The 27,990-nt window shown below is 40.8% G+C and overlaps 1 protein-coding gene across 3 annotated transcripts; it reads right to left on the bottom strand.

Annotated features, from left to right (window-relative positions):
* Positions 1–1,145: 1,145 nt before the first annotated feature.
* Positions 1,146–26,636, bottom strand: LOC107382032 (protein NLRC3). Of its 3 annotated transcripts, XM_070554751.1 has the most exons (11): positions 26,066–26,636; positions 25,719–25,834; positions 25,520–25,630; positions 25,305–25,418; positions 24,527–24,626; positions 23,435–23,651; positions 21,506–23,273; positions 21,250–21,423; positions 4,726–4,899; positions 4,598–4,644; positions 1,147–4,279 (listed from the first exon to the last, which is right to left on the bottom strand). In XM_070554751.1, the coding sequence occupies exons 2-11, from the start codon at positions 25,826–25,828 to the stop codon at positions 3,699–3,701; spliced, it is 3,396 nt and encodes a 1,131-aa protein (XP_070410852.1). In that variant the 5' UTR covers positions 25,829–25,834; positions 26,066–26,636; the 3' UTR covers positions 1,147–3,698. The 3 variants fall into 3 exon arrangements, with proteins under 3 accessions (XP_015809485.3, XP_070410851.1, XP_070410852.1); XM_015953999.3 differs by having other exon boundaries at positions 1,146–4,279; positions 4,598–4,899; XM_070554750.1 differs by lacking the exon at positions 26,066–26,636 and having other exon boundaries at positions 1,146–4,279; positions 4,598–4,899; positions 25,719–26,056.
* Between the last annotated feature and the right edge of the window lie 1,354 nt (positions 26,637–27,990).

Genomic DNA, 27,990 nt, shown 5'->3' with positions numbered 1-27,990 from the left:
AAATACACGAGGAGAGGGAGCTATGGTGATTGGGAAACAAGAGGCAGGTGGGAGAAATTAATGGAGACACCGACTAAAACCTAAGAGAAGACAGGACAGGGCGTGACAAATTTAATCGCGAACGATTATGAAAAGCTGGAAGCTGCGGTTCGGAAAGAGTACACCTAAAATTCACAGGAAGCTGGCATACAGCTAGCTTTGTCAGACCCACAAGTCTTCTATCAACGTCTCTTCAACGCATACTTGGGTACGGAATGCAAGGACGGGATGGAAGAGGAAAAAGGTTTTAGGGGACTATTCCTTGAGAACCTACATGCCCAGTATAGCCCATATATGGGTACAGTGGATCCTAAAACCACACCCATGGATGAGCTCAGAAGAATGGTGAGCTGTGCCTTTACACGATTTGGTAAAACCAGTAAGAGTTCAAGCAGTCCATCAGTTCTGGCGGTGGAGGAAAAGACCTCGCTGCGACTCGAGGGTGCTGCATACGGAACTCATAAAAATAAAAACCAAAGAGCTGGACCCAAATCACAGGTCCAAAAACCTGATAACAACCCCAAGCAAAAAGGCTTTCCAAACAACAGGCCTCAAAACCCAAACAGACCCCGGACCCCTCCACCAGCTCGTGGAGGGGACCCCAAGACACCACGACCAGGACGCGATAAACATCGCATTTCTTTCAGAGAAAAAGGGGGTTCGCCAGGCTCCTACAGGAGAGAGTCGCCTCGCCCAAGCGAGGGACACACTCCTTCGGGCCAAAAATCAACGCGTAATCCTTGCAAGGACTACAGTCCTGCCCCAAGGCTGAGAGCTGATTCTGGGAGTCGATCTCCAGACAAAATTCGCGCACTAGGAGAAATACTTATTGACCTGTTGAATGATTTGAAGGTACGTGAGTCGGTTCTGTGCATTACAAATCATATACAAATACAAGCCATTTACCATTTACACAGACAAGGTAAATTTATATCAGGTAGTAATTAAGTTAAAGAAATAAAAACTGTTTTCTTACATGTGTAGGGATAAATATAGATTTATGTCTATATGTATCAAGTGTGGTGTAGATTTAGCTTGTTTAGTCGTTTATAATCTTATATTAATTAATTAATTAATTGGGACACCACCAAGTCCTTGTTAGTGTGAACTTGGAACACTTGAATTGATATTCAGATTGGTTCAATGTGATCAGTCTCAAATTTAACACCACAAATTAACCTAAAGGATGAATTCTTGCCAGAATGCGCTAACTATTCTCGAGATCGCAAGAAATGATGAGGCGTTATTTACGTTTTTGTGAGTTTATTACAAACATCAGTTACATACATTTGACAAATGGATCAAATATATCTTATAGTTTCATGCATGGAATTAAGAAAATGGTTAAACCCAAAGCTTTATGGCAGTGATATGAAATAACTGATCTGTAATAAAAGTGGAAAATTGGTGACACACAAGATTATAGTAGAATTGGGACTGATTTCTAAAGGGGAACAAGTGAATTTTCATGTGAGTTTTGTAAAATGTGTGTGTGTGTGTGTGTGTGTGTGTGTGTGTGTGTGTGTGTGTGTGTGTGTGTGTGTGTGTGTGTGTGTGTGTGTGTGTGTGTGTGTGTGTGTGTGTGTGTGTGTGTGTGTGTGTGTGTGTGTGTGTGTGAGCAAATAAGTGTTCGTTGCGGCAGAGAAAGAAAGATAAATCTTGAGAGCTAACATGAATTTGGATCGAAATAAAACACGCCATGAAATGGGATAATCTGAATCCACTAATCGGTTTAGCAGAAAAGTCAGCCAGATTAAGGATTCACAGACCTGTTTCCATCGCCAGGGGTGACCAAAGGGCTGAAACAGCTGGAGGAGTCCTCCCTTGTGTGAAGCCTTCGGGACTATAGGATTTTTGGCCCCTGAGTTGGTCAACGTAGTCTTCCGTATGTTCAGGAGAATCTCGTTCCCTGGGAGTGGCTTGACTTTAAGGTTTCTTCACTTCAGCTGCACCAAAAATGTGGAATTCAGAGCGCGAGTCCAAATGATCAAAACCGATGCTGAATCAGAAAAACTGCTCCAAATTAGTTTGACTCTTACTGTGAAAACTTTACTGGACCAAACCGACTTCCGGTTTGACGTAGAAGGTCTAACAAAACAAACTGAGTGCCGTTGAGTTTTACCGTAACTTTTGAGAGCTAATGACTAAAAAAACTTTGAAAGCGACGACGTTGTTAGGCAAGATGGAAAAGCTTAGCAGGGATTTGTGCTTAAGGTGTCCTTTGTTCTTTGCTCTGCCGTCACGAGGTTGAAACCTGGCCTTTATAACCTTCTTTAGTCACGCCCACATGTATTTCACTCATTAACCACTGGATGGCACTATGGCTCTTTCAAATAACTACACTTTCAACAATGAAAGGACCATAATCACAATTTACCAAAGTTATCCATATAAGGCCTCAAAAGGTATTACTTTAAATAGAAAAGAACTAAATGCATGTCTTAAGCTTGACTGTATTGCTGCTAGCATGAATTTTAACTGGTGAAACAAAAACGGCAGAGGTTTAACATAAAAGAAAATAACACATAACAAGCAGTTAGGTTTGTAATTGATAAGAGTTTAAACATTTACTTTGAACATCTTGATTTTTAATGGTGAACAACCTGAAGCACATTTTGATGGTGGATAAACAGAAATACCAGGGTTTTTATAAAGACTAAATTCTGGAACCTTCCAGAACACGCCCTGAGAAGTTTTACGAGCTCCCAAGTCTTAGGTGAGAGCCAGGTCTTGGCAGGTTGACATAGAACAGATCAGTTTCTGATATCGTCCTGCTTCTCCGATTGGTAAAGGAGGGAAAAAAGTCACTTGGTAAAATGTATGTCTCTGGGAAAAGGTAGGAGTTGGCCAGATGTGCTGGAAAGGGAATGTTGGAATTTATATGACTACAGCCAGTTTCAAATTTCCCTTTTTGCTGCTAAGAGTGAGAGAAAGAAAACTTTGTACGAAAATAAGTTAATCTGAGAATATGAAATGTGGATTTCCGCTACACATGAAAAACCAATAACCAACTTTTCCAACATTTAAGTGAGTTAAAGTTTCAGACAAACCTGAGGAATTGTGCAAAGCACTAGGAAGAATCTAAGGTTTCTCTTCGGTTGCAGAAAACGACCAGAATCCAATTGAAATGCCTCTGTAGGTCGGATAATTTAGGAATTCTGAAGTCCAAGAAGGTAAATATTTTCAGCATGGAAATGATAAACCCCCAGTAAATAACAAAATTATTATATAATAAGGAAAAAATAATGAATGATTTGCATGTCAAAAATTAACTAATGTTATTTAAATATTGACTGAACCAGTCAATTACTGCCTGAATTACTGCCTCTGCTATGACTGACAAAACAGAAATAAATATTTTCACTCAAACATTAAACTGTCATGCAAATAAGCGATAGACTTGGTTACGGTAAAGGCATGTTAAAATTTTAAAATGTATATTAGCAGCACTTTGTTTCAGCTCTGACATTTGGTGATGTGTTATTTTAACTGGTGTTAATGAGGAAAACCTTTGCATCAACAGTATAATGTACAACATCATTGATTTATAAGTACAGATAGAAAAATGCAAACCACACAATATTGAAGGACCATTTAAACATTCAGTTGTACTTTCTGAGTCCTGCTGGGGACAATTCGAAGCAGATGGGGAGACGTCCTCAGTCAACCTGTGTCAGATACACTGAGGAATATAACAGTGTAGAGTCCTTCTTAAATTTATAGAAGTGTCCAAACCCAAACACAGGGTACAGCGGTTCGGTGAATGTGGCCTGAAAAGTGTGGAGGTGGATCTTCTGTATTGAGGAAACCAGTTTGGGCAGACAGTAGAAGGACAGCGTTCCTGCAGACCAGTCCAGATACACAGCTATTCTGTTAGACTCAGTGTTTTGTGGCATTTCTACATCCAGTGCTGTGTTTTTATGCCAAGCAGTGAACCCCTGCTGGGTGCAGAAGAGACTCCAGGAGTGATCATTCTTCCCAATGCAGATGTTATCACCTTTCCCCTTCCTCTTGATTGTTTTGTACGTCACTCCTATTCTAACACTTCCTTTCCATTTGACCTCCCAGTAGCAGCGACCAGTGAAACCATCACCGCAAAGCAGCTGTTTCCACTTTACAAACCTCTCTGGTTGATCAGGGTATGACTGCTTCTCTTTCATTACGATGGCATATTTCAGGTTCTGGGATACTTGGAGGTTTTCGTTCGCTGTACGTAGATCCAAAGTGAGCTCACAAAAGACTGAAGGCAGACAAAGAAAAAAGAAATAAAGAAAAGGTAGGTGATTTTATCAATGCAACCGTTCAACTGTGTTCATTTAAACCTACACTGACTGGATGGAAACAGCACAAATTCAAAATAAAAAACTCCTATGATGACAGAAAAGATGAACGAGGGACTAAATAGCATTTCATCTGAAAATACCCTTATAAATGAGGAAACCTTCACTTCAAGGGTAACAGTCAAATTAGTTACACTAAAAACACTTTAAATATTTTGTAGGCATGTCTTCATGGGTCTTTGTTGAAGTGAAGTACAACTCTGAAACATTTAACTTACATCTTTGTGGTGATGGACTCAGTCTAGACTTTCCACAATGATCAGTTCTGTGTATGGAGAGTAAGAAACGAACAAGAGCATCAACACATGCATTAAATAAACTGACAGTATTATTTATCTGACTGTACTTAAGAGCTTTCAGTTTCCACTTTTGTTCCTGCAGCCCAGCAAAAAGATGGTGCAGTCCTGATTCTCCTGGATGGTTGAAGCTCAGGTCCAGCTCTCTCAGATGGGATGGGTTGAAGCTCAGAGCTGTTGCCAGAGAATCACAGCCTTCCTGTGTGACCAGACAGCCTGACAAGCTGCAAACATTCACAAAATTATGTAGCAAGACTAACAACTTTATTTGGCATACATAGGAAATCTACAAATTGGGCCAATACATTAATGTGCCTGATCACAGTGAGTGCACTAAAGATAATCTTATCACAAAGACCTGCTGTGTGTGGAGTGTTAAGGGGCCTGTGTTCTGTTTGGAAGCACACTGGGATTGCTCGGATCATAAATTGGGGACATCAAATGTGTTGAATTGTTTTGGTCCCATTTTGAGGAGAAACAGGAGTGCTGACTGTTGAATGTGATGTGTAGCCAATGAGAAAGCAGGGTAAATGGACTGCATTTGTATATTTACATTGGATCTTGAGAAGTTTGGACAGTTTTTGATCTGGGAATGTTAAAGTGTGAAATTGGTTTGTGCCTGCCATTTTGCTGCACACCACACACATTAGGACCAAAACATATTCGTGATTAATTTATTTTTATTACCACATGTGTGTGTCATGATATGTGAGTGGAGTGTGAATTATTTGTTGTTTTACTTCATGTTAGGTTAGTTCATTCCCATTTGTTCGTTAATTTAGTCATCTGTCTTGACCCTTTGGTTGTTGGTTTTATTTTTCTTGTGTCCCTGTGTCCCTCAAGCCTTATCAACACTGAGTGCAGAATGGATGTAGACCCGCATGGTTTTCAAGTTCAATTCAATTCAAGTTTATTTATATAGCGCCAAATCATGGCAAGAGTCGTCTCAAGGCACTTCACATAGTAAACATTCCAATACAGGTCAGTTCATTAAGCCAATCAGAAAAAGTTTCCTATGTAAGGGACCCAGCAAATTGCATCAAGTCACTGACTTGTCCTCATATTAAGCAAGCATTTAGCGGCAGTGAAAAGGAAAATTCCCTTTTAACAGGAAGAAACCTCCGGAGGATCCTGGCTCAGTATAAGCAGCCATCCACCACGACTCACTGGGGATCGAGAAGATAGAGCGCGCGCGCGCACACACACACACACACACACACACACACACACACACACACACACACACACACACACACACAACATATATAGCAAGTAATGTTTCTATGGTTACATTGTGATTTCTTAGTAAATATTCTATTTGGTGAGAGATAAACTTTATTATATTTACCCTAGTGGATCTATAATTAAACGGGTAAACTAGTAGTAGCACAAAGATGGCTTCCACAAAGATCAAAATCATGGAGCCCAATTAGAGGGTTTGTGGTGCGGTGCAGATCTGGATGTGCATCCAGATTGTTATGAAGCTGAAGTAATTACACAAGCCAACCAGTATCAGTGTGCTCATCACTTCCGTTTAGAGATCGGAAGGAGGTATTCTTGAGAAGTGAAATAAAGTTTACAGGATTTACAGAAAGTGTGCAATAATTGTTTAAACAAAATAAGGCAAGTGCATAAATTTAGGCAGGGAGGCCAAACCTTAACCCTAACCCCCAAAAAAACTCAATACAACAACAGAGGACAAGGCAGAATAGTGAACTGTGTGGCTTTTGTCAGACTCCAAAAAAGAAGTGCCCAAAAAAGGTTGCAGGCAGCAAGGCTGAATACTCTGGAACAACCAGTGACTAATTGACCCTTGTTATTCATTACATGGGTTTCCATTTCTGGAACTTCAGGGTAGATTTACAAGAACTTCCCAACATGCACATGCCTCCATTTCACCGGGCCGGCCAACCGACCATTTTCTGGGGTATTTTCAGAAACTTTCTGACTATCTGATCAGAGGTAGGTACTCAGAACGGTGGAGTAGCTGAGCTGAGCCTTTGGTTAACTCATGCTGATTGGTTGTAACAAAGCAGGAAATTACATCAGCAGACATTGTTCAAACAGCTAGCTTTAGTAAAATTAGAAGAGTTGCTCGTGAAGCAGAATGGAAGCAAAAGAAAGTAACCACTGATCACGCTTAAAATCTAACTCTTGACACTGGAAAAGACGGCAGAACTCCCCCACAGCCCATACTAAACTCCCGACACTGGAAAACAAGAGGAAATGCCCCCACAAAGACTTAATTAATGGAGATTTGTTGTCAGACAGAGCACCATAAAAAGCAGCACATCTTCTGGGGCCTCATTTATAAAGCTTGCTTACGTACAAAACGAGGTCGGAAAACTTTGTAAGCAACTTTCCACCCAAACTTTGGGATTCATAAAAGAAAACGTAGCGGAAAAATGTCCGCAACTTTTAGTTGACTAAAGGCCTGGCTTACGCACATTTTGGACATGGAGAGCACCTGCAGTGCTGCTGATGAGAAGATACAATTATGAACTCATGGACTAAGACTGGGAGCTGGTTCCACAGGAGAGGAGCCTGATAACTAAAAGATCTGCCTCCCATCCTAATTTTAGATATTCTGAGAACCACCAGTAGACCTACAGTCTGAGAGCGAAGTGCTCGGTTAGAAACATATGGAACAATCAGATCACTGATGTATGATGGAGCTTGATTATTAAGAGCTTTATATGTGAGAAGAAGGATCTTAAAATCTATTCTGAATTTAACAGGTAGCCAATGTAGGGAAGCTAAGACAGGAGAGATATGATCTCTCTTTTTAATTCTCATCAGAACTCTAGCTGCAGCATTTTGGACAAGCTGAAGACTTTTAACTACATTCTGTGGACTTCCTGAGAGCAATGAATTACAGTAATCCAGTCTTGATGTAATAAATGCATGAACTAGTTTTTCAGCATCACTCCTGGAAAGGATGCTTCTAGATGTAACCCAGAAGCTAGAACCTTAATGAGGTATTAACTAATTGGCTTACTAATATGATCCATCCTCAATTTAGATAAAATATAAAATATAAATTAAGGAAATTAACAATACTAATTAATAGATATCTAATTAACTAATAGATAATTTCATAATGAATTATTGGAAGGGTGAATAACTAAAATAACGAGTTTAATATTAAACATCGGTTAAAACAAGAATCTTGAACATCCCTAACAGAAACATAAGAGGAAAGCTGTATACTATTGGTCCAGGTGGGAATCTGAAATTTCATTGGCTGAGAGAAATAAGTCCCGCCTCCGCGAAATAAAACCGTGCGACGCAGCTGAGCGAGAGGAGAGACAAACGGCTGTGCAGCACGCAGATACAGAAAGCAAAGACTGAGCGGTTAGAGAGAGAGAGAGAGAGAAAAAAAAACAACGGTCGAGGCCGTGAAGAACCCTGATTTGGGTGCCGCATAGATAGAGGGAGAGGCGGACTTGACTCCTTCTAATAAGAGCTAGGAACTTGGAACCAACGCGGTGAGTAAAGAAAAAAGAAGAGAAAAAGCTAACGATGCAACTTAAAAAAAAAAAGGAAACTTAAATAGCTTATCAAATTAATTCCATTCTTATAGATTTGTGTGGAGACGACAGAGTGAACCAATCCTCTGTAGGAGGGAACCGTTGGAGCGCGTTGGTGAGTGAATGAGATTAAATTCAGTAAATTATTAAATTCAAAAAGCTAATTACAGCAACCGAGGTGACAGCAGTGGGCTGCTAGACGTTAGATCCCAGGAGTTAACATCTCAAACTACCAGTTAACGGTGGTAGGGCATATAGGAGTTAACGGCTCAAACCGCCAGTTAACGGCGGTAGGGCATATGGGATTCCCAGGAGTTAACGGCTCAAACCGCCAGTTAATGGTGGTACGGCCTAGATGTACAAGGTCCTCAGGGGCGTTATAGCTAACGCCATAGAATTAGCAATGCGTCCCTTAACCAAACATTTAATAATAAAAAAAATAGATAAATAAAAATAAATAAAAGCTAACTGATTAGGGAGGAATTATTTTACAAAGGTGGACCAAAGGACCAGAATTTATATTTTGTTGAATTTTGTTATAGAACATTTTATTTATTTATTTATTTATTTATTTATTTATTTATTGTGTTACAGATATACAAGGTGTCACAATGCTGTATAGAAACACAACTAAATGTATCCTTGTTGTCATGAATGTATTTCTTGTTGAATAGTGTAGAGTAATAGAATCTAACTGAGCCTATTGAGCTGAACAATTGTTGTCATATGTAATTATATTTCCAGAGCTACTGAGAATTATTTTAATAGACAATCAAATTGATGTTATGTTAGTTGAACTGTGAACCCAAACATGATTGGCTATGCCAATAGAGTGAAGCATTTGTTTAAGTCTGTAAGACTTTATGCTGTGATGTGACGAGAAGGGTCGATGCCAACTCGCTAACAGTCCTGTTGTTTACAGGCTGGGTTTTTTTTTTTCCTTGGGTTTGATCCCGACTCCTATGATCACTCACTTGGAACGAGAACTGGATTTCTTCCTGACGAGGGAGATGGCGAGCCTTAACCACTGAACGAACCAGGACATCTCAAGTAACTGAAGAGCAGACTGCTCTCTTCTGTGAACAATCTCAACGGTGTGGTAGGAAAAAATCGCACCACCGGACTCTGACTTTCACCCCAAGCGTGGGGATTTGACTTGACGCCGGCTGACTTGTGACTCATATGATCAAATCTCATACCGACCATTTTACTATTGTCGATTGTTTTCATCTGTTTTTGTGTGTTATCTTTATGTGTTATATTTCCCATTATTATTAAAATTTAGTATATAAACCGTTTCATGCTATACCCGTGACTCCAGTCATTCTTAAACAACCTCCAATTCTCCCCGAACCTAATTATTGGCCCATTTGTTTATTTTTTCTTTTAATTATCTTATTGTATCCTGTAATCCGGTTACATAAAACTTGGCGAGCCAGCCAGGAGAATTGTAGAGTTGTTACCTTAGCTAACCATTGACTGACATCATAAGAGTGCCTGGAGGTCACAGTGGTTTGCCATTTTGGCATTATTGGTACTTTTGAGTGTTTTAAAATGGAAGTTGTGAAAACAGAAAAGGTCAAAGTTTCAAATGCTGTTTTAATCAGTGGGTTAACTGATACAGACCTTGATAACGAAGTCTTTGGGTTTATGGAAGGATTCGGACCAGTTAACAGGCGCATTAAGTTACCAAACTGTGATCAGATTATTGTGGAGTTTCAACATGAAGCCACTGTTAAGGAATTAAAGAAACAATGTTTACCCTATGACAAACCTTGTACTAGGAACCCAGATGTTTTCTTTCATATTCAAGACCTAGCCAGCGCGTACAGTCTAGAAACTACCACATCTGCCACTGATGCCTATCTGTCAGAGCTCAGGGACATAGCTGCGCGTAGCAATCAATCATTTAAAGACCTTCTAATGGAGGAACTGGCAAAAATTGGGGAATCTTTAGGAAGGGATACCCATGCATCTGAACCAGTCACTGAACCAGAGCCAATGCTCCATAGTGACCAAGTTACATATTCCCTGCCTTTAACACCAGAAGTTAACTATATGAACAACTCAAAGGACAATTGTCCACCTACAGAGACTGGAAAACAAAACCCTTGCATTCCACCAAATCTTTTAAACACACCTGAGGTTCAGCGAGTTATTGTGGAACACATTGTTAAAAGCAGTGAGGTTATCCCTCCGCCTACTTCACAATACAGACTAAAACCGTTCTCAGGGCGAGTTCCACACCCTTCTTTTGAAACTGACTATGATACTTGGCGTAGTAGTGTAGTGTTATGCATAAATGATCCTTCACTCACCAAGTCCCAAATTGTACGAAGAATCGTGGAGAGTCTGTCAGCCCCAGCAGCGAGCATCGTTAAAGCTCTTAGTCCAAAATCCGACCCGGAAACGTACCTTGAACATCTCGATTCAGCTTACGCAGCTGTCGAAGACGGCGACGAGCTCTTTGCTCGCTTCTTAAACACAAACCAGGACAGTGGTGAAAAACCTTCCGATTACTTTCAGAGGTTATACACCTTGTTAAACCTAGTTATTCAGAGGAATGGAATTTCCTCCAGTGACGCCGACCAGCAGCTGCTCAAGCAGTTTTGCAGAGGCTGTTGGGACAGCTCGCTGATTTCAAACCTGCAACTCGAACAAAAGAAAGACAACCCGCCTCATTTTACAGCACTTCTCCTCAAACTGCGCACTGAAGAAGACAAACAGGCTACTAAAGCAGCACGCATGAAACAACACTTAGGGGCACAACGAACTAGAGTGTATTCAAATGTGCAAACAACATGCTCTCAGAGTAAAAACACTTGTGAACTGGAAATAGATGATAACTGTGATGACTTACGCAAACAAATCGCTGAGCTCAGGAGCCAAATTGCACAGCTTAAGGTTAACAACACAGATAAAAAGGCAAAGAAAACTCAAAAAGAGTCAAAACCCCGTGTGGGGACTAAAATTCCAGATGAGCCCAAACAGATTCAGCAGATAACAGCAGTGGTGCCCAGACCAAAGCCTGGATACTGTTTTAAGTGCGGAGAAGATGGGCACATAGCTTCTAGCTGTAGCAACGAGCCAAATCCAGCACTAGTTGCAACTAAAAGACTTGCTCTTAGACAGAAGCAGCGCGAGTGGGAGATGTCAAAGCCAATTGCTCAGTCTCCTCCTTTAAACCGGTAGAAGCTCCTATCGTGGGACAGATAGGTGCTAAAGTAGAACCAAGTCCCTCTAAGGAAAGGACAGAGAGACTTTTTTGCAAGCCAGTTCATGCTCATTCAGTGCCAAAACTTCCCAAAAGATTAGTGGGTGCGCGATGCACAGCTACAGTCTCAGTTAACAGTGTTGAATGTAATTGTTTACTGGATTCAGGGTCCCAGGTAACCACCATTGCCAATTCTTTTTACCAAGAACACTTACCTGACCTCTCAATTAAACCCATCAGTAATCTGTTAGAAGTCGAGGGCGCAAACGGTCAAGCAGTTCCTTATTTAGGATACATAGAGATAAGTGTCACATTTCCAAAAGAGCTCGATCAGTCTGGACTTGAGTTACCTACCCTTGCGTTAGTGGTTCCGGATATAAGCTCAAACTCTGATACACCACTACTCATTGGCACAAACACACTCGATCCTTTGTATGAGCAATTGTCTGCCAATAACTTACCTGATTCCAAGGCACTCTCTTATGGGTACCAACACGTGCTAAAAGCCTTAGCAGTCAGAAAAAAACAAAGCAAAGATGGACGAGTTGGTGTGGTGAAGCTTCGAGGGAGAACCCAAGAAGTTCTCCCTGCAAATAAAAAACTGTTACTAGAAGGGTTTATGCAACCCAGCCAAAACAAGCATGAGCCTTATGCACTCATTGAACAACCCACCAATGGTTCTCTACCAGGGGGTATAATTGTAGACTGTTGCCTCATTTCCTTACCTTCACATGGTCCATACAAAGTACCTGTTGTACTAAGAAACGAAACTAACCATGACATCACATTACCCACTAACTGTGTGATCGCTGAGTTAGTTAAAGCCGATCGTGTTATGCCATATCCAGAACCTGACAAAAGTGATCAGAAAGTACTTGCGGCGTGTAGTTCGCAGCAACAGACTTCACCTTCAAACCCTCCTCTCAGTTTTGACTTCGGTACTTCGCCCTTGTCCGAAGAATGGAAAGGGAGGATCACCAACAAACTTAACACTTACTCCGATGTGTTTTCGCACCACGATCTTGATTTTGGTCATACACAACAGATAAGACATCACATCAACTTAAAAGACGAGACCCCATTCAAACAGAAATCTCGGCCGATCCATCCACATGATTATGAAGCCGTGAGAAAACATTTGGAAGCCCTCTTGGAAACCGGTATAATAAGAGAGTCGGAGTCTCCATTTGCCTCACCAATAGTGGTAGTTCGGAAAAAGAATGGTGAGGTACGTCTATGTATAGACTATAGAAAGCTTAATCTGCAAACCATTCGCGACGCATATGCCCTGCCTAACTTGGAGGAGTCCTTTTCTGCTCTCGCTGGATCACAGTGGTTTTCTGTGATGGACCTCAAGTCAGGTTACTATCAAATAGAGATGTGTGAAAAGGATAAACCTAAAACTGCTTTTGTTTGCCCGTTTGGGTTTTATGAATTTAACCGTATGCCACAAGGAATAACAAATGCTCCAAGCACTTTCCAACGGGTTATGGAAAAGTGTATGAAGGACATTAATCTGAAGGAAGTGTTAGTTTTCCTAGACGACTTGATCGTCTTTTCCAACTCCTTGGAAGAACACGAAACCAGACTTTCTCACGTTCTTGAACGGCTTAGAGAATACGGACTCAAGCTATCACCAGATAAGTGTCGTTTTTTCCAGACATCTGTGCGTTATCTTGGACATATAGTATCTCGAGATGGCATAAAAACCGATCCAGATAAGGTGGAAGCACTCAAAACATGGCCGAAGCCTCAGACTTTGAAGGAACTCCAATCTTTCTTAGGATTTACCGGTTATTACCGACGCTTCGTTAAAGATTACTCAAATATTGTCAAGCCACTAACATCTCTCACGGCTGGTTATCCACCCAAACGGAAAAACTTTAAAACACCACCATGTAGATCAAAGTACTTGAACCCCAAAGAACCCTTTGGGAATCGTTGGAGCCAAGACTGTGAGAAGTCCTTTCAAACTATTATTGAAAAACTTACCACTTCGCCAGTTCTTGGCTACGCTGACGCAAAACTCCCATATCTAGTACACACAGATGCTAGTACGACCGGACTCGGTGCAGCGCTATACCAAGTGCAAAACGGTGTCACACAGGTAATCGCTTATGCAAGTCGCGGTTTAAGCTCTAGTGAAACTAGGTACCCTGCGCACAAGTTGGAGTTTCTAGCCTTAAAGTGGGCCATAACAGATAAGTTTCATGACTATTTGTATGGGAACACATTCACTGTCATTACTGATAATAATCCGTTAACTTACCTCTTAACAACGGCAAAACTCGATGCAACGAGCTATCGTTGGCTAGCTGCGTTGTCCACCTATAATTTTGACATCAGATACCGTGCAGGTACACAGAACGTTGACGCGGATGGCCTGTCTAGGAGGCTGCATGATAAACCTGAAGACAACTCAAAATTCACTGAGGAATGCCAACGACTAGATGAGTTCCGATCTCATCTTTTATCCTCTGTCAAAGAAGTCGAGCTTCAACTTCAAGCCGAAGCAGTGAAGGCAACATGCCAAAAGCACATGGTCTTGGATGAGACTGATTCTCCTTGTGGTTTAGTTCAGTCACTTGCCATGTCTGCAGCGGCCATTCCAGACCTATTCCAGTTGGAAGACAATAGTGACAGTTTCTTTGCTGTGCCCAAGTATAACCATGCTAACCTTGTCTCCTTGCAGAGGAAAGATCCAACCATTGGCCGAGTCATTCAGCTGCTTATGACTGACAATAAACCGCCAACTGATACTATTGCAGAACCCCCAGTGGTTCTTAACCTTTTGAGAGAGTGGAAACGGTTCGAGTTTCAAAATGATTTACTGTACCGGAGACGCCAATTAGGACCAGAGACATCATTGCAGTTAGTCTTGCCTGATTCATTACGTTCAACAGTCATGCAAAGCCTACATGATGATATGGGGCATCTTGGGGTTGAACGTACGACAGATCTCATTCGGTCCCGTTTTTACTGGCCAAGAATGGCTAGTGATATCGAAATCAAAGTTAAAACTTGCGAAAGATGTATCCGTCGGAAGGCCCTCCCTGACAAAGCTGCTCCAATGGTGAGTATTACCACCACCAGACCTATGGAGTTAGTTTGCATGGATTTTCTCTCCATAGAACCAGACAGTAAGAACACTAAAGATGTCTTAGTGATTACAGACCATTTTACAAAGTATGCAGTGTCCATCCCAACCAAAGATCAGAAAGCCACCACCGTCGCGAAGAACCTGTGGGAACATTTTTTAGTCCACTACGGGTTTCCTGAGCGTCTTCATAGTGATCAGGGACGGGATTTCGAATCACGTACAATCAAGGAACTTTGTTCTTTACTTGGTATCCGTAAAGTCAGAACGAGCCCTTATCACCCTCGTGGCAACCCCGTTGAACGGTACAATCGTACATTACTCAGCATGTTGGGAACTTTACAAGCCACTGAGAAACATCACTGGCGCGATTTTGTAAAACCACTTACTCACTCGTACAATTGTACAAAAAATGACGTGACGGGATACTCTCCCTACGAGCTAATGTTCGGTAGGCAGCCTCGGTTGCCTATAGATATTGCCTTTGGGTTACCGCATTTGAACAAGCCCTCTATAACTCATTCTCAGTATGTTAAAGAACTGAAGAGTCATCTGGAACAGAGTTATGACATTGTCATAAAAAACTCTCAAAAAACAGCGAGGAAGAACAAAGAACGGTTCGACAGAAACATTCGTGAGTCCACACTAGGTGTGGGAGATCGTGTTTTAGTCCGAAATCTTCGCTTAAGAGAAAAGCATAAATTAGCAGACAAATGGGAGCAAACAGTGTATATAGTTCTCAAACAGATGGAAAACTTGCCAGTATACACTGTAAAACCAGAGAACGGAGAAGGACCCAACAGAACACTCCACAGAGATCTTTTACTGCCTTGTGGTTTTCTCTCTTCATTAGAAAATGAAACAGAACGCGTTACGAAACCTAGCAGACCTCATACAAGACAGAGTTCAGCCTTAGAACCTGACCCAGATGAGCCACTTGACGAAGAGGTAGATGAGTTTTATTACTCTGATCTTCCACAAGTGCTAAACCGACCATCCTATCAAATAGCGGTCACCTTGCCAAATAGGGAACTCATAGCAGATTCAGGACCGGTAAATAATATTCAACAACAAAACACACTATCCTTACACACAGGGGATCGCAAGGAACCAACCTTAGCTGGTAATGAAAATGCTGAATTGTCCTTACTTGACAAAGGCATCAACACCGAAACATTCTTACCTGACAGAATGAGTGAAACTGCGACATTCTTACCTGAAAGAGTGAAAGAAGCAGCAACATACTTACCTGAAAAAACGAAAAAAAACGAAGTATACTTACCTGACGTAGAAACGGGGGATGAAACTAACACAAACCTACCTCAATTGGATGGTGTCCTAAAGTCGCAGCAACGTGATGTAAGTTTTGAACCCATCATACACGATCAGACACATACATCTGAAAAGACCAAAGTCTTAGAGAATAGCTCATCAGCTCTGTCGGAAACAGAGAGCTCACTTCATCCTGTCTCAGTTGAGAATCAAACCGAAACGGATGAGCATGATACTGTGCAACCAGAGATGTATGTCAGGAGATCTGAACGAAGTAGTCAGCCTCCTCAAAGACTAACTTACTCTCAATTGGGCAATCCACTAGTGACCGTAGTTAGGTCCCTTTTCCAAGGACTTAATAAAGCTTTTATTGACTCTCTTACTCAAGAAGTTGTGTACCCCGTAGAAACAATGCACAGGGACGTGCATGATATTTAATGGGGGAGGATGTAACCCAGAAGCTAGAACCTTAATGAGGTATTAACTAATTGGCTTACTAACATGATCCATCCTCAATTTAGATAAAATATAAAATATAAATTAAGGAAATTAACAATACTAATTAATAGATATCTAATTAACTAATAGATAATTTCATAATGAATTATTGGAAGGGTGAATAACTAAAATAACGAGTTTAATATTAAACATCGGTTAAAACAAGAATCTTGAACATCCCTAACAGAAACATAAGAGGAAAGCTGTATACTATTGGTCCAGGTGGGAATCTGAAATTTCATTGGCTGAGAGAAATAAGTCCCGCCTCCGCGAAATAAAACCGTGCGACGCAGCTGAGCGAGAGGAGAGACAAACGGCTGTGCAGCACGCAGATACAGAAAGCAAAGACTGAGCGGTTAGAGAGAGAGAGAGAGAGAGAAAAAAACAACGGTCGAGGCCGTGAAGAACCCTGATTTGGGTGCCGCATAGATAGAGGGAGAGGCGGACTTGACTCCTTCTAATAAGAGCTAGGAACTTGGAACCAACGCGGTGAGTAAAGAAAAAAGAAGAGAAAAAGCTAACGATGCAACTTAAAAAAAAAAAAGGAAACTTAAATAGCTTATCAAATTAATTCCATTCTTATAGATTTGTGTGGAGACGACAGAGTGAACCAATCCTCTGTAGGAGGGAACCGTTGGAGCGCGTTGGTGAGTGAATGAGATTAAATTCAGTAAATTATTAAATTCAAAAAGCTAATTACAGCAACCGAGGTGACAGCAGTGGGCTGCTAGACGTTAGATCCCAGGAGTTAACATCTCAAACTACCAGTTAACGGTGGTAGGGCATATAGGAGTTAACGGCTCAAACCGCCAGTTAACGGCGGTAGGGCATATGGGATTCCCAGGAGTTAACGGCTCAAACCGCCAGTTAATGGTGGTACGGCCTAGATGTACAAGGTCCTCAGGGGCGTTATAGCTAACGCCATAGAATTAGCAATGCGTCCCTTAACCAAACATTTAATAATAAAAAAAATAGATAAATAAAAATAAATAAAAGCTAACTGATTAGGGAGGAATTATTTTACAAAGGTGGACCAAAGGACCAGAATTTATATTTTGTTGAATTTTGTTATAGAACATTTTATTTATTTATTTATTTATTTATTTATTTATTTATTTATTTATTTATTGTGTTACAGATATACAAGGTGTCACAATGCTGTATAGAAACACAACTAAATGTATCCTTGTTGTCATGAATGTATTTCTTGTTGAATAGTGTAGAGTAATAGAATCTAACTGAGCCTATTGAGCTGAACAATTGTTGTCATATGTAATTATATTTCCAGAGCTACTGAGAATTATTTTAATAGACAATCAAATTGATGTTATGTTAGTTGAACTGTGAACCCATACATGATTGGCTATGCCAATAGAGTGAAGCATTTGTTTAAGTCTGTAAGACTTTATGCTGTGATGTGACGAGAAGGGTCGATGCCAACTCGCTAACAGTCCTGTTGTTTACAGGCTGGGTTTTTTTTTTTCCTTGGGTTTGATCCCGACTCCTATGATCACTCACTTGGAACGAGAACTGGATTTCTTCCTGACGAGGGAGATGGCGAGCCTTAACCACTGAACGAACCAGGACATCTCAAGTAACTGAAGAGCAGACTGCTCTCTTCTGTGAACAATCTCAACGGTGTGGTAGGAAAAAATCGCACCACCGGACTCTGACTTTCACCCCAAGCGTGGGGATTTGACTTGACGCCGGCTGACTTGTGACTCATATGATCAAATCTCATACCGACCATTTTACTATTGTCGATTGTTTTCATCTGTTTTTGTGTGTTATCTTTATGTGTTATATTTCCCATTATTATTAAAATTTAGTATATAAACCGTTTCATGCTATACCCGTGACTCCAGTCATTCTTAAACAACCTCCAATTCTCCCCGAACCTAATTATTGGCCCATTTGTTTATTTTTTCTTTTAATTATCTTATTGTATCCTGTAATCCGGTTACATAAAACTTGGCTTAGCAATATTCCGAATGTGGAAAAAGGAAATCCTACAAACCTGATTAACCTGGTCAAAAATAACACCAAGGTTCCTTACTTTGTTCTCGGAGACTAATTTAATGCCATTCAGGTCAGGTGATTGACTAAGCAATTTCTTTTTCTGGATTTCTGGTCCAAAGATGAGAACTTCCGTCTTGTCTTGATTTAAAAGCAAAAAGTTTAGAGTCATCCAATTGTTTATGTCCTCAAGACAAGCCTGTAATCTACCTAACCGATTAGGTTCATCAGGGTCAATGGATAAATATAACTGAGTATCGTCAGCATAACAGTGAAAGTTTATCCCATGCTGTCTAATGATTTTACCAGTTGGGAGCATATATACAGTAAAAAGAATTGGTCCAAGCACTGAACCCTGTGGTGTTCTTTTCCATCAGACGCCATCTATGTGGGTCTACAGTCAGATGTCCTGTGTGTGTGTTTTGAAGCTTTGCTGAGTTTCGCCAGATGTCCTCGCTTCCTGAAATCAAATCCCTGCTTCATCACCTGGTTCTGCTGCCTGCTGCTCTGGGTTCCAGTTCTTCTAGAGTTCTGGACGTCCTATGGTTTTCCTGCTATGGTTTCCTAGATCACTACGAATCGCTGTGGATCGCTGGGATCTGATCTGTTTCTGCTCATGGCTCTGTTTCCTGCTCGTCATGGTCCCTGCCTGCGGATTTCTCTAAGTGGGATTACAATTTGCTGATTGGGAAATCTATTGACTATTCTGCTGTGTGGGGGGTTGCTTTTCTTCACTCCAAGTGCTTCGGTTTCTGAGAAATAACTCTGTCTTCCTCTGCTGAGTCCTCAGGGCCTCAGAGATTGTTCAACACCCGTGGTCTTCTGCCAAGACCCCGGGTCCTTGAAAAGGGGGGAGATGTTACGCATCAAAGGGGTCAATTTTTCACCATCTAATTGACACAACATAACCTTTCATACACATTCAAGGCTGCACCATCTATCGGGGCCCAGACGCCCAAAACAACCTTTGCCCACTTACTATTCCTCACTGGAGATGAAACAGTTTCCCTCAAGGTTTCCTGCCATCTCTGCGTGAATGCCAGATGTCAACAGTCTTCACTCGGAATAAGTGAAGACTCCATAACTTTACAACCATAAGCTTAAATAAACATATGTGATGAATGAACAAGATGTTTAAATGAAATTTTTGAATAATCTGTGCTTAAATTAATGAATTTAAAATGAATATTGTTCTTACAGTGATCCATTTATTTCACAAATCAGTATGTGTTGATTTAACAAGTTAATCAGTGTTTACACTCATACACATTACAATAAGATAGTCATTAAGGTTAACATTCACCTCACATAAGAGTTTTAAAGACTCTCATTCACAAAGTGTTAAAAACATCTTTGAATCTGAAGAAGGTGTGGCTTTTTGAGGAATGTTTTGGTAAAGCCTTGAAGACATGGCACATTCTAATTTGCCAGAATACGCCATAAATGATAAATAATGAGTTTACTAAACCAGGAATTACTTCCCGATTAATTCAGTTTCTATCTGACCCTTGAACCGGCCAATTCAGGAAGCATTTTCAAGACATCTCTTTTGACATACAAGTCAAAAGCCTTTCTGCACACTGCAAGCTGACACAGCCAAACGGCTCTTTTAAAAGCCAAACATCCACCTTGGATGCTGACAAGCATTCCAGCTTCCTGTTGTGACCTGGAGATATCTCAAGACCGGACGGGTCGTATCGGAGCTAATCTACAGGCTTCGGATACCTTGGGGTCGAGGTCCACCCGACTTCTGACAGTCTGGATCTGCTGGGGGTCTCCACAAGGGTATTGTAGACACGACAGATTGCATCTGATGACTTTTATCAATAACTAACTCTCTAGTTTATAACCAAACAACAAATTATTTTACACCCAGATTTCACAAGTTCTCTCAGATACATAGAAGGTTCTGCTAAAACATCTAGCTTCCATCACACCACCTCACACATCACATTACATCAGATCACAGCCACCACATCACATCTCATTATTCATATGTTGTCATGTATAAATTATTAGTTTAGGAAAATTAATTAAATTCAGTTTAAAAATGATATACCTGACTCTGTCTGAATTATACGAAGTGTGTTTATGGTCCCTGAACAAGTAAAAGAAACTATAATCTTCTGATTAAACAGTCAAAGATCAGTCAGGTTGATATTTCATATTGATATGGAAGAATCAAACCTTATTGGTCATTTTCATAATTGATTTGTAGTATTTCATGCTACATTTTCAATACACTTGGAACCACATCAAAGCAGGTACCCAAAAAGGAAGGTAACCTGGTTTTTCGCCTAGGAACTGAGTTCAGCTTTGCTGAGTAGGTACTGGTGGAAAAGGCCTATTATTGTTTTAGCTTGTTTAGTATCTTGTTAATACTACTTGAGTGAATGATCGAACAGGTTTCATTCATTGCTCCTCATGGCATTGTGTACAAAAGCATTTCTTTCAAATTTCTCAGTATGGTGCACCCCAGAATTGGAAACTGCAGTCGTTTACGTTATTTATGAACAAGACATTTGAGAACTGATGGAGGGGGCGACAGCCTGAGTCGAGAGGCCCATACAGAGCTTTGATGCAATTTTTCTTGCAAAGACATTGACAAAGACGTATCCAAGTTCTTGCAGTCAATCATCAAATGGCTGAATCAGTTAAACATGAGCATACTAAAAATGGTCCCTTTTTATATTTGCAATTTATCCTATGATATTGATGATTAAGTTGTTTGTTTTGTAATTGAATTCTGAAAAAGTATAATTAGTATGTTCAAAATGATAATCTGACCAGTAACGAGAATGTGTGTGTTTGTGTTTAAGCTAAATAGCTTCTCAGGTGTGACCCCTTGACACATTCAAAAGATACTGTAAACAGGTTCTATCTTTTGATCTATAATGATGATGTAAATTAAAGTAAAGTAAATTAAATCAAATATCTTCTAACTGACCTGAGGACCTCCAGTCGGCACATTGGATTCTTAAGTCCCTGAGAAAGCAGCTTTACACCAGCATCACGCAGGTCATTGTTGCTCAGGTCCAACTCTCTGAGATGAGAGTTCTTACAGGTTAAAATGTCCACCACAGATATACAGCTTCTCCACGAGAGGTTACAGCCACTAAGCCTGGAAAATAACATTTCAATAGAGACATTGTTTTTGAGTTGTACTTCATAACTATAACTATTATGTTTAATTGCATACGTACAAAGATATTTTTGATGCTTTAACCACGGGCTGCAGCCACTTAAGTGCCTCTTTTGAAGCACAAAATTTCTTCAAGTCAAAAGTCTCTAATTGTCTCTGAGATGACAGCAAAATAAAGGCAAGAGCTCTCCACTGAGATGCAGTGAGCTTCTTTGCAAAGTCGCTTTCGCTGAGCGACTGCTGGATCTCCTCCTCTAGAGAACGATCATTCAGTTCATTCAGCCAGTGGAACATCCGGATGCTTCTCTCAGTCGAAGAACAGTTATTGACCTTTTTCTTTACATACTGCACAAGAGTCTCTGTAGCCTGTGGTTTACGTCTCGTCTTCGACACCAAACCCTTTAAGAGCCTTTGATTTGTTTTCAGCGAAAGGCCCAACAGGAAGCGAACAAACATGTCCAGGTGTCCATTTGGACTCTCTAAAGCTTTGTCCACTGCACTCAGGTAGAACTGCTTAGTTTTAGCTTCGCTCAGAACCGACACACTCCTTCCTTTCAGGACATTGACTCCTGTGTTATTGAACTTCAAAAACACATAAAGGGCAGCCAGAAACTCTTGAATGCTCAGATGAACAAAGGAAAAGACCCTCTCCTGGTTCAGTCCACACTCTTCCTTGAAGATCTCTGTGAACATTCCAGAGTACATTGAGGCTGTATTTATATTCATGTTAAACTCTTTTAGATCCTCTTCATAGAACATCAGGTTTCCTTTTTCTAGCTGCTTGAATGCTAGTTTTCCCAGAGAACGAAACATCTTCTTGGTCTCTTCATTCCATATTGGACCTGCTGGAAGGTGTGTGAGATACTTCTCCTTGTCTCTTTTTGCCTGAACCAACAGGAAATGGATGTACAGCTCAGTAAGGGTCTTCGGCAACTCTTTGTTCTCGCTGTTCTTCAGGACATGGTCCAGGACTGTAGCTGTGATGCAGCAGAACACAGGGATGTGGCACATGATGTGGAGGCTTCGTGATGTCCCGATATGGGAGACTATTCTGTCGGCATGTTCTTCATCAGTAAACCTTTTCTTGAAGTATTCTTCCTTCTGTGGATCTTTAAACCCTCTGACCTCTGTCACCATGTCAACAAACTCGGGAGGGATCTGATTGGCTGCTGCTGGTCTTGTGGTAATCCAGAGGTGAGCAGATGGAAGTAACTTTCTTCTAATGAGGTTTATGATCAACACATCCACTGGAGCAGACTCTGTAACATCTGTCAAGATCTGAGTCTCATTGAAGTCCAGAGGGGGGCGACACTCATCCAGACCATCAAAGATGAACACAACCTGGAACTCCTCAAACCTGCAGATTCCAGCTTCTTTGATATCAGTGAAGACGTAATGGATGAGTTCCACTAAGCTGTAGGTTTTACCTTTTAGCAAATTGAGCTCACGGAAAGTAAACGGGAAGATAAACTGTATGTTGTGATTGGCTTTCTCTTCAACCCAGTCCAAGGTGTACTTATGTGTCAGAACTGTTTTCCCAATTCCTGCAACTCCTTTGGTCATTAGTGTCCAGCCTGGCTCCCCTTCTCTACGTTTAAAGATATCGTCACAGCTGATTGTGCTTTTTGAACTTTCTGGTATCCAAGATGCTGCTCCTATCTGTTGAAGCTCATGTTGCCCATTGGCCTCTCGTCTCCCATGCTCTGTGACGTAGAGCTCAGTGTAGATCTGATCCACAAATGTTGCCTTTGTGGTAGTCTCACACACACTTTTACACTTTTTCATCAGATGAGATTTGAATTTCAGTTGATAAATCATCACATGAGTTTCTGAAAAATACAAGATGTGTTTACAGTAAATAAAAAGTTCGTATGGTATTTAGCGTGTTTAAAGGCAGTTTTCAACCTAAGACCTCAACTAAGTAAACTAAATATGTTATTAATAATTCCACAAAACAAACTGAACAGAGGAAATAATGAAAATCTCTCACTTTTTTGCAGAATGTCAGAGAGCCACTCTGGCTTCCATTTACTAAGGAAAGTCATTGTGAACTTCAGAAAAAAGTCTCTTTTGATGTTCATTTGTTCTTTTTCTTCGTTGGTTTCTTCATGATCCTCTTGGAGCCTCCCTGAATCCTCCAGACTCAGGATGTTTCTCAGTCTCTCAAGTTCCTTTTCTGTGAAGGTGTTAACTTCCTCTTTCAACTCCTGGAAGCACACAGAATGTATTTGATTTTGGTCCAGACTTAAAATGTAATCATCAAATAAATAAGAAAATAAACAATAACCGGTCCCTACGTCCATCACCAGCAGACAAGGTGGGTTTGGTCTCTTGCCAAACGACACAGCAGAAAGTTTACAATCCTCCGATTACTGGACAACCCGCTCTACTACCTACACCCCTCCCCTCCTGTTAACCCTCCCACAGACTGCTGGAGATGGGCACCAGCTCCTATGACCCTATAGCAGTTTAACTGGTGAGTGAGTGGTTTAAATACACCATCGGGCATTAGATAAATACGTTTGGGTTATGATCTGCTAGTTTTGATTCGTTCGTTTTTCCTCCTCAGACTCATTCTGCACACCCTCTGTTCAGTTAGCCTTAGCTCACCTTAGCCTGCACCTGATTGTCACATAAGTGAATTCATGACAAACTCAAAACGAAACTGCAATCTGTTTAAACCTTTTTGGGTAAACTGGTTTTATAAACAAGCTTTGCTGTTAGTTTGCTCTTCTTTAAACACCAATGTGTATTTTTCTTCACTGCAGGCTCTTTGTTGTAGAAACTGAATCAGTTACACAAAATACTTCTCAGGTGATCGAACCATGAGTGTAAAAAACTTCAAGAATCTGAGCAAACTGGTTTCAAACTTACTGGGAATCTTTTTTTTTTTTTTGTTGCTACATCACCTTCACTGTAGGTGCTTGCTAAATATAGCAAAATTCTCTTTGCAGTCATGTAAAAGGTGAAAATGTAAAAAAGCTAAAATTTCAATATATTTTTGAAAATTAGCTTCTGGGAGTCATTTCTTTAACTGAAACAAAGAACACACACGATAAAAGCAAACTAACTACAGTTATACCTTAAAGGCAGAATCCAGTTGTTTACTGTACTCTTCATGATCACCGGGAATCTGCTCACCTGAACCTGTCTGGTTTGGATGAGCAGACGTGGGATCAGCACTGAAACAAAAAACAAACAAACTCAGAAACTGACAGATTTTATTTTATGGCTAAAATATCACAGATGTGATTTCCAGTCGTATTTATAATCCCAACTTAACCGAGGCATGGCCTCCTGTGTTTGTATAGTACCTTCTAGGGTTCTACAACCCCAAAGGTGCTTTACAACACATTACCCCAATGACACTTTCCACACTGGAGGAGATGAGCAACAGTAGCCACAGCTGCCCTGAGGCAGAAACAAGGCTGTCACATGCCGGTCCCTCCAACCAGGCACAGAGGGTGGAGTCTTGCTCATGGACACAGTTACTGCAACAGGCTGAGGGCTTTCAAACCTACATCCCTCCAATTATTATTTAGTTTTTTGTGTTTCTAAACCAATTTTTCAAAACCTCTGCCACACTTTGGTAAGCTCTCAAAGTATTTTTTCTGAGGTAAAAATTCTTTAAAACATTTCTGAGACACAAACTCCCCCTCGGTTCTGCTCAGTAACCCAGGAGCCTCCGTTACTGAACTCCATGGGTTCATCCTTAGATGTCTCACCTCAAAACCAACTGGCCCTGCTGGGTACGTCTAAATGCACAGAACAAAAATAAACAATGAAACATATTGTTGATGAAGTGGATGTAAAATCTTGTCTTGAGTGCCACGGCAACACAAATTTGAGTAAAATCTTACATTTCATCTTCTGGGAGGTTTCCATCCTTAAACTGAATTGGTTCATTTTTAGATCTTTCAGTTCTCAAAGACACACAGGTGGGCCTGGGGTCACCTGGCTGCTGCTCACCAGGCCTTTCACAAAGAACAGTCAACACATTTTAGGTTAAGAAATACATTTGAAAACATGTCAGGGGTAGGACACCAAGTCTTCATCAGTTGATCAAAGAACTAACCTTTGTTGGTGGATGGATTCTTCACTGTAGACATTAAAATGCACACTTAGGGATTTGGCCCGTTTATTTGTCAAAGATATTGGTGGATTTTGTTTCTCATCCTCCAAATGGCTGAAACGCAACAAGAAATCAATGATTTAAACTGCAAACATTCATGATCATCAACCAAAAATGAATGTGACAAATATTAGTGACTTACGGTTTATAAACAATATGGTCTTCATCCCGGAAACCAACTGGTGGTCTTATGAGCTGACCCAACCACATGGACACACCATCTGGCTCAGGTGGAGCCGATCTCTTCCTCATCACGGGCTTCAGTAACAAAATGTACAAATAAAGTTCAAATCAGACCAAACCTGTGAGCTGAGAAGCCCTCAGTGGCAGACGTTTGTATTTGCTGTCACTTGTGTTGACTATTGAGAAGTAAAATATGTTTGTTTAGTTTCTTCAGAAGTCATTATCAGTATAATCTGGACCGTCTCCGTTTAAACGCAGCTATACGATCAAACCAGTCCTTACAAGAACATAGTCCTTGGTTCCTACCTGCCAAGGTGTAATCCAGATCAAAGGTTTTAAATGCTGTAAAGTAGTAAAAAAAACACGGATCCTCGGGATTCAGATGAGTCTGAGCATGTCTGTGTCTCAGTCTTGTCTGACTGGTTAGTTTAATGAGCCAAACCTCTTCGGTTGTGTGTCTCCTTCCTCCTGTGTGATAACTATTGTTACCTGTCAGGGAGTTCGCACAAAGGTCAGATCCTCCTGACTGTCTGCTGTAACGTAGCATACCTTTCAACATTTTTTTAAAACACCTGACTCTAAAGAAAGAAAACTATCTTTTATTTAGCGCCTCTCAAGATAGGAATCACAAGGCGCTTCACACGAACACGTTTAAGAAATAAAAAGACTCAAAAATGTCATAAAAATGAGAAAAATTAAAAAAAATGTGATTGAAAATTGTGAGAAAAGAGAAAGAGAAAATGAATGAGAAAGTAATATCAGTGGATCCCGAGACAGGCGAAATAGGTAGAAAGAACAGAATAAGGACAGAGTGGTGACAAAGGTCACGTAAAAGCCTGAACAGGCAAGTCTTCAGCTGTGAAATCACAATATTATGATTAATATGTTTTTTATAAGCAAATGACTTATTCTAGTCACTAGACACGCTGATACACTAAGGTAAATTATCACATGACACATTGCTGTTGCTGATCCAATCAGAATCTTCCCCGTCTGAAGCGTAGCGAGTCTCTGTGGTGTTTATTTAATCTGTCAGCTTTGATTCGTCCAGAATCAAAAACATCCAGATTAATAAAACAGTTCCAACGCCATTTTAAGTTCAGTCAAGGGCGTCAGTTTGTTTTCAGAATTGCTGGGGACAATAACCATACACTTGAGTGGGGTTTAAAAATTGCTGGGGACAATAAAGTAGGCTAGGGGTCGGCAATCCGCGGCTCTGGAGCCGCATGCGGCTCTTCCATCCATCTGATGCGGCTCTCTGTGCTTGTAAAATAATGAATGGATATTTAAATAAAATGCTTTATATTTTACTGCATTAATTTTACACCTGTATGCCAATTCTAAATGTAAAGATTGTCTGCGTAAACCTGAACAGGTCCAACCCGGTCTGCGGTGGTTGACCGGTCACGCTTGTGCGTAATCATATCGGCACTTTATGAGCTGAAGAGGATGTGAGATTCTGGGATTCTCCTCAGACGGCTCCTGGATGTGTCGCCACATTGGAGACAGGAACAAGCACTATTCAGCCAAAGTTTCATAATCAGGGAACATTTTCTAAGTGACAAGTCTCTCTGAGAGACAGGGTTTGGAAAACACTCGCTTCAGTGGGAGGAACCTTCCCGCATGCGCACTGCATGGTTCTCTGGGTGGCTCTGGGGTTAATCAAGTTTAATTGTTTCTCTTTGCAACAATCTTCACAGGAAGGCAAAACAGTTAAACGGCAGGTTACAGATATTTCCATTTGACTGTTTATTTTGACAGATGAACTCAAGGATGTTGCTTGGTTTGAAAGAATTACCCAGACGCACACGGATGCGCATGGATGAGCTGACATTTTAATCGTTAACGCACATCGCGGAGGTAAAATATTCCCATCAGAACATCAGAGCTTTATACTGGACACTGTGTTCAGCGCGGCTCGGAGCGCCCACGCTGGACAGTGAGCTGAAGATATGGGGTTCCAGCGCAGTGCAGAACCACGCGCATGCGATAAGATTTCCTCCCACTGAAACAGTCTGGAAACCCGGTCTCTCTGAGGGATGTGTCACTTGGAAAAATGTTCTTTTTATGAAATTATGAAACTTTGGCTGAACAGCGATTGTTCCCATCTCTAATATGGAGACGCATGACCCGTAGAGACATTTGATTACGAACAAAGTTTATGTGGAGCAGAAGCGGTCGGGCCACGGCAGGTGGAATGTTCCTAGCCTACATGAAGTGAAACTGTTTAA

The sequence above is a fragment of the Nothobranchius furzeri genome, chromosome 9 (genome assembly GCF_043380555.1).
Source record: "Nothobranchius furzeri strain GRZ-AD chromosome 9, NfurGRZ-RIMD1, whole genome shotgun sequence".
NCBI classification, from domain to species: Eukaryota; Metazoa; Chordata; class Actinopteri; order Cyprinodontiformes; family Nothobranchiidae; genus Nothobranchius; species Nothobranchius furzeri.
Note: the sequence above shows the minus strand (reverse complement) of the source record. Positions and strands in the feature narration are given on the sequence as shown.

What these genes read in the sequence shown, in the direction of transcription:
- LOC107382032 (XM_015953999.3), bottom strand. Translation starts at nt 25,828, where the DNA reads ATGAGGAAGAGATCGGCTCCACCTGAGCCAGATGGTGTGTCCATGTGG. An exon ending in GAATCCATCCACCAACAAAG is followed by an intron (nt 25,419 to 25,519) that starts GTTAGTTCTTTG and finishes TCTTTGTGAAAG; the next exon opens with GCCTGGTGAGCAGCAGCCAG. An exon ending in TGCCGACTGGAGGTCCTCAG is followed by an intron (nt 4,900 to 21,249) that starts GTCAGTTAGAAG and finishes GAATGTTTGCAG; the next exon opens with CTTGTCAGGCTGTCTGGTCA.